Source organism: Ascidiella aspersa, chromosome 4 (genome assembly GCF_963924565.1).
Source record: "Ascidiella aspersa chromosome 4, kaAscAspe10.2, whole genome shotgun sequence".
Classification (NCBI taxonomy): Eukaryota; Metazoa; Chordata; class Ascidiacea; order Phlebobranchia; family Ascidiidae; genus Ascidiella; species Ascidiella aspersa.
In genome coordinates this window covers 4,922,349-4,929,174 of record NC_139450.1, presented here as the reverse complement: position 1 = coordinate 4,929,174, position 6,826 = coordinate 4,922,349, and the positions used below count along the sequence as shown (strand labels likewise).

The window sequence follows — 6,826 nt, the reverse complement described above, 5'->3', positions numbered from 1 at the left end:
CAAAATATTTATCACATAGGCTAAAACAGGTACTACAGATTATCTCCAGTATGCAACAAAATCATACTCTGTATCAGCGTGAAAATAATGGTAAAACACTGCATGTTTTTTTAATGTAAGCGTTTTTTCATTGTTTATAGCAGGAATGACCAACCTTATAGCAGAATGGGCTGCATTGTCACTTTAAAAATTTCAATGGGCCGCAAACCTATTATATTAAAGGGGTTGACGTCATAAGTTACGTCATATCGTGACGCCATAAAACAACTTAACTTATAAACACCCCGTCTTCCAGAGTGAATTTGCGTGCAAATATGCAAGTAAATTCCGGCCTTATCGCGCGAAGCGCGAAAAATTCAGTTTACATGCCGTATTATGCCATGGTAAGACACCTTGGGCTGATATATTGCCTTAAAAACAGTCCACAAAAACACACATTTTTACAATGATGGCTAAACAAATGTTTGATGCTGTTGAAATGCGACATTGAACTCGATTATAGTCTCAGAAAAATATGACATGAGACCTTCATTAAATACGTTTTGACGATAGTCAAAACAATTGTTTTCAATAAAGGATACTGGAAATGAGAATAAGTGATGGGCCGCACGTTAAGATCAGGCAGGCTGCGGGTTCATCCCTGTTTTAAAGTAACTCTGTAACCATAGTATCATTGCTGTGACGTTACGTTATGTTACCAAAATTATGCTTTGTTTAAGAACTCTATGAACGCAGGCCTAATATGCGTCATGCTTGAGTGCTTGGTGTTCCAATAAATAAGTGCAACTTGCAAATGTGCTTCGTATTTATTATTTAATGCTAACCTTTTACAAAACTCTTATCATATTTCAAAATGTACTTATTATCACCTGTAACATACATATTAAATCCTGGTACATATTATGTTATTTCTGACTGTGGTATATGCCAGGTGACATCTGACATGCTTGCCGTAATGCAATATTCCTAGATTGTTGTTGTTATTTGTTTTCCATTCTTTCTTGAAAGTTACTACCGAGTGAGAGAACACTCTTGGCGCAAGTCTAGAATCCTACAACAGTTTTGTCCGGGGTTTAACATTATTTGGGTTGCAGTACAAGTTAGCGTTTAGGTTCAGGTCGGTCAAATATTATTATTATATGTATTCTCCCATTATTTTCTAGTCCTTACTATTTTTTTTTCTTAGTCCTTACTATTTTTATAAGATGACTGTATTTGCAATATATATAATCAACAAAGCTGGAGGGCTAATCTTTCATTGTGACCACCACAAATCAAATGTTGAAATGGAAAAGACATTCAGGTAGAATCCCCCAAATTTGTTGCTATTCAATCGAAACATATTTGTCAACATTGAAGCCAATTCAGTGTTCAAAATATTCTCTTTTCATGTTATGTCTGTTTCTTAATTTTAAATTAAATTTAAGTAACATTTCTTGTTGCTCCTGTAGTTATCCATTGGATTTAAAGTTGGATTTTCAGTCAGACCAGGTGGCAGTTGTATTTGGTCAGCGAGACGGTATTCATGTAGGACACATTGTCCTTTCTGTAAATGGAAAATTAGCTAATGGAAGAAAGCTTGAAGATGGTTCTGATACTATTGAGGTTTGATGATTTAAGGCTCTGAGAATAGAATTTTACTGTTTAGGGCCATGTCCCATTTAATATTACTTAAAAAACTTGCTGAAATGCTGTCCTGTTCAAATAATGCCTTTCGCAGTCACAAAAAATGTTTGCTCATACTGTATCCCTTAGCATAGAAGTTTTATATTTCCAAAAGCAGCCCCAAAATAGTACAAGCAGGCACCTTAAATATAAAACTGAAGGATAGTGCAAAATGCTGAATGTTTTTTTAAATGATGTGAAAAAAGGGGTGCTCAAAGTAGCTCAATTGTATATTGGAAATATTTTATTTCACTAATAGTTCCTTTTTTGAGTTACAGCCAAAATAATTTAATAGTAGAGAACGACTGAACATTCATACATCTACTTAAATTATCACTTGAGTGACTGGTTTGGTTAATTCGATTAGACTATAGAAGGCTTCAAGGGTGGTAAAAATACTAATATCCGCCATCTGGTCAAGTAAAAATAAAAACTAATGATAGATGTTTCTCAACATTAATGAATTGATGTTTACACATTTTTTAGACAATTGCAAATGAGAAGAACTATCCAATCAGTATTAAGTTTGGAAGGCCCAAACTTTCCTCCAACCAAAAAATCATGATGGCGAGCATGTTTCATTCTTTGTATGCAATCAGTGTCCAGCTTTCCCCAGTGCCTGGAAGTTCTGGCATTCAAAAGCTTGAAACCGATATGTTTACGCTGCACTGTAACCAAACCTCCACTGGTGTGAAGTTTGTGGTTATAGCAGATCCAAAGCAGGTTTACACTGATTACATTGTTGTTTAAATCAGGGCTGCGGAGTAAGTTAAAAATAACTGGAGTCCAACTCCGGCCAAAAAAATAAACCCGAGTCCGACCTCGGCTAAATGTGCGATTTTGTCGAGCCTCGAATCAGGCTTCGATTCAACAGAATGCATTTCACCAAATTACATAACTCAATTAAGGTGGATTTTTAGCAGTCCCTGCATAGGAGTGTCATATAATTCATTTAATCACAATACCGGAAATATTTCACCATTTGGTATTGCGCTTTTACGATTTATAAATGGCGGTAATATCAGTTTTTAAATTTGGAACTGCACACGTCGGACTCTGGACTCTGGTAGTTTTCTGTGGTCTCACCCGAGTCCGACTCCAGCAAAACAAACCAACTCCGTTGAGTCCCTAGTCCGACTCCGACTCGGCAGCCCTGGTTTAAATATATGTGTGTGTTTAGTTTGTAGAATTTTTGCAATGCATTTTCAAGTATCTAGATATCAATATTTATTGTTGCTTGTTTCCAGGTTGGAGTTGATTCCCTGCTCAGCAGACTTTATCAAATCTATGCAGACTTTGCTTTGAAGAATCCTTTTTATTCCCTGGAAATGCCAATAAGGACAGAACAATTTGACGCAAACATTTTAATTGCCGTTGAAAATACAGAAAAGACTGGTTCTGCTGCCTAGTTAACAGTGCCATTTTATGTGTTGGACATTTTTTGCTTGAGAAAAATCAAGCTGCTGTATTACACCGTAAAAGTTAAATATTCTTTTATCCAATATGTCTTGGACTAACTGGTTTGAATAAGTTTTCCTTTTACATAACTTTAGACAAAAAGCACAATTAACAAAGCTTAAAACTTAAATTCCTCAGAAATAGTTTGTTAAACCTTAAAACAATAATAAATAAAATTCCCATTTTATAAGCTTTTATTTACATTGGTAAACTGTAGGATACTCTTATTTGACCTACTAACAAAAACTTTTTTTTCATATAACTATACCTAAGGTATTGGAAACAACTCATTTTATTTTTTTTGTAATTTTCCGTTGATTTCTAAGGTATAACTATAAAGCAATCATTAAGCAATCATTAAATTTTTCTGAAAATAAAAAATAGTGCAATAAATACTGTTTTTAGCTTACTGTGTGAACTATTTCATGGTGTGATTTGACCTGATGCGATGCTAATAAGTTTCCATTAGTTCTTCATTTAAACGTCGGTTTTTGAATATACTATTGTAATTTTTTGTTCCGTGTATTTCAATACCAAAGTAAGCTGCTCTGCTTACTATTATTTTTAGTATTGCAAAAACAATTTTGTTGTTTCTATTGGAATATTTTCTATTATATATATTTGCCCAGTTTTGCTGCACATGTGTGCAAGTAAATAACTTTTTCAAATGACAAAGTTTAAGTTTAAAAGCTTTGAACCGTCTTTCTGAAAGTAGTAGAGTTGTACAAGGTCAGGGTGGTCCAAGGTTGCCTGCATCATGGGCCACAAAATTGTATTGTGTTTGAAGTTGAAAAGGTGCTTATGACTAATTGACCAAATTTCAAACAACTTATTGATTCATGCAAAAAATGCCTTTGGGTTTGGATCTAGCTTTTAGACATAAAAAAACATGTCAAAAAATACTTCCAATAGTGTGTTTAGTTTTATTGTTTATTTGGTTTAAAGTTGTACAAATTGTATTTTAAATAAGTCCAGTGTTCTTTCTATGTTGCCGTCAAAGGAAAAGACTGGGGCCCTGGATTTGGACCACCCTCTGTTAGAGTATGAACTAACTGTAACTATATTTATTTATTGTTTACATTGATTACTTAACTTTACAGCACCGTATCAATTATTCCTTCTTATATTTTTTGATAAAAATTGTAAAAGATTATTTTGGTGTGTTTTCACTACCAACGATGGATGAGTTTATTGGACCCGCACTTCCAAGCTCAAAGGTAGTTAGGGATGATGCCAACACAATTGGCCCTGCAATGCCACCTGGTTTTCAAACAAGCTCATCAGAAAATGACATCTGTGGACCAGCATTACCGCCCACAAAGTCGTCTACACACTCTGTAAACAAAAGTATTGGTCCAGTATTACCAGCAAGCAAACTCGAAGATGCAGAGGTTGATGATGAGATTTTTGGACCGGCACTTCCTCCAACTTTCAAAAAGACCCAATCCACAGAACAGCAAAGAGTAGTTGGACCCTTACTGCCACCTGGGTTCCTAAGGTATGCCATTTGTTTATTTATACAGATAGTATTTTAGTTTCTAACTTAAACTCTCACCTATTGTTGATAGAGTTTAATCGGACCAAATAAAAATAAAGTAACACTTTAAGAATAATATCCATGTGCCTTCTCTCTATGTTGAAAGTGAATAAAGAGTTATTTGAAACGTTCAAATTGCTACCTACTTCTGTAGGTTGCTACCTACTTCTGTCAAAATATCCACATAATTATGTTGGACAACAAATAAACTAAAATTGCTATCTAAATTACTGTTTTTTTTGTTTAAAATTATTGTGTTTAAAAGACAGAGTGATGAAGAAGACGTTGATGATGACAATGATGATGTCATAGGTCCTCTTCCTCCTTCAAAAGATCAAACTATTGACAGCAAAGAAATCATTGCCAAGGAATTCGAGGAGAGGTTGTTCTGCTTATTGCATGTTTATAGATAACTGCTACTTTTGTTTACTCCAATTTTTCAACACACTCACTGGCACATACATACTACATTTTTTCACTATTTTTTTATTAATAAATTATCCCCTTTAATTTCAGACATAGTCCAAGTCAAGTCATCTGTAAAATAACTACAGTTTAAGTCAGTCATTTGTAAAATAACTTCAGTTTAAGTCAAGTCATATGTAAAATAACTTCAGTTTGAGTCAAGTCATATGTAAAATAACTTCAGTTTGAGTCAAGTCATATGTAAAATAACTTCAGTTTAAGTCAAGTCATTTGTAAAATAACTTCAGTTTAAGTCAAGTCATATGTAAAATAACTTCAGTTTGAGTCAAGTCATATGTAAAATAACTTCAGTTTGAGTCAAGTCATATGTAAAATAACTTCAGTTTAAGTCAAGTCATATGTAAAATAACTTCAGTTTGAGTCAAGTCATATGTAAAATAACTTCAGTTTAAGTCAAGTCATATGTAAAATAACTTCAGTTTAAGTCAAGTCATATGTAAAATAACTTCAGTTTGAGTCAAGTCATATGTAAAATAACTTCAATTTAAGTCAAGTCATATGTAAAATAACTTCAGTTTAAGTCAAGTCATATGTAAAATAACTTCAGTTTAAGTCAAGTCATATGTAAAATAACTTCAGTTTGAGTCAAGTCATATGTAAAATAACTTCAGTTTAAGTCAATTCATATGTAAAATAACTTCAGTTTAAGTCAAGTCATATGTAAAATAACTTCAGTTTAAGTCAAGTCATATGTAAAATAACTTCAGTTTAAGTCAAGTCATATGTAAAATAACTTCAGTTTAAGTCAAGTCATATGTAAAATAACTTCAGTTTAAGTCAAGTCATATGTAAAATAACTTCAGTTTGAGTCAAGTCATATGTAAAATAACTTCAGTTTAAGTCAATTCATATGTAAAATAACTTCAGTTTAAGTCAAGTCATATGTAAAATAACTTCAGTTTAAGTCAAGTCATATGTAAAATAACTTCAGTTTAAGTCAAGTCATATGTAAAATAACTTCAGTTTGAGTCTTTTTGAATAAATAACAGGCCAAGTCATAATTAAAGCAAGTCAATTCCAAGTCAAGTGCTTGTCATAAAAATTACATGTTAAGCTATTAAAATTGGGTAAACTTGTTTGATTATGAGCAATAACTTAACTAAAAAATACCAAAAAGGCCATAGAGGGCAAGTAAATTGTTTTATGTGCAAAAATATGGATAAATAACCCAATTTTACCAAAAAATGCTTCATTACCACACTGGTGTAAAGTCAATATAGATTCTGATCTTCTCGTTTTCAAGTTTTTAAACCACTTTGACCAGGGTTCAACAAATGATTTTATGCGACCCTATTTTAACAAGAAATATGTTTTTTCTTAGAAACAATTTCTGTAATTTGAATTACAATATTGTAATTTTTTATTGAATCTTTTTTTTTTCTGGAATATATTCAACATGCAACAATACGTAATAGTCCCTAATAAAACTTTTTACCGAAAAAGATAAATTATAATTTGGAAGGGTGTTTATCTCGATTTTTTTTGCCTCATGCTTTAGAACAAGGTCCAGTGTTTTTTCCTTTATTGTTTGTCACGTATAATATATATCTTTTTTGCCTATATTTGCAATAATATTGCCATGAAGAAGATTGCCGGAATAGGTGGTCGAAGATTGCTATTTGATTTATAAATGACAGCATTTTTTATGGCGCCTATTTATTTTGGAAATTTTTTCCACGA

General features: G+C 32.6%; 2 protein-coding genes across 2 annotated transcripts in view; both read left to right on the top strand.

Annotated features, from left to right (window-relative positions):
- Positions 1-886: 886 nt before the first annotated feature.
- On the top strand, positions 887-3,467 carry LOC146146775 (trafficking protein particle complex subunit 4-like). Its single transcript, XM_083387042.1, has 5 exons — positions 887-1,117; positions 1,187-1,303; positions 1,452-1,605; positions 2,152-2,388; positions 2,913-3,467. Exons 2-5 carry the CDS (start codon positions 1,206-1,208, stop codon positions 3,072-3,074), a joined length of 651 nt encoding a protein of 216 aa, XP_083243168.1. The 5' UTR covers positions 887-1,117; positions 1,187-1,205; the 3' UTR covers positions 3,075-3,467.
- A 726-nt stretch (positions 3,468-4,193) lies between these two features.
- LOC146146774 (GPALPP motifs-containing protein 1-like) overlaps positions 4,194-6,826 on the top strand; it is a 6,011-nt gene continuing 3,378 nt past the window's right edge. The window contains exons 1-2 of the mRNA XM_083387477.1: positions 4,194-4,621; positions 4,926-5,042. Coding sequence (XP_083243603.1) covers positions 4,302-4,621; positions 4,926-5,042 — 437 coding nt within the window. The 5' untranslated portion in view covers positions 4,194-4,301. The remainder of the gene's footprint in view (positions 4,622-4,925; positions 5,043-6,826) is intronic.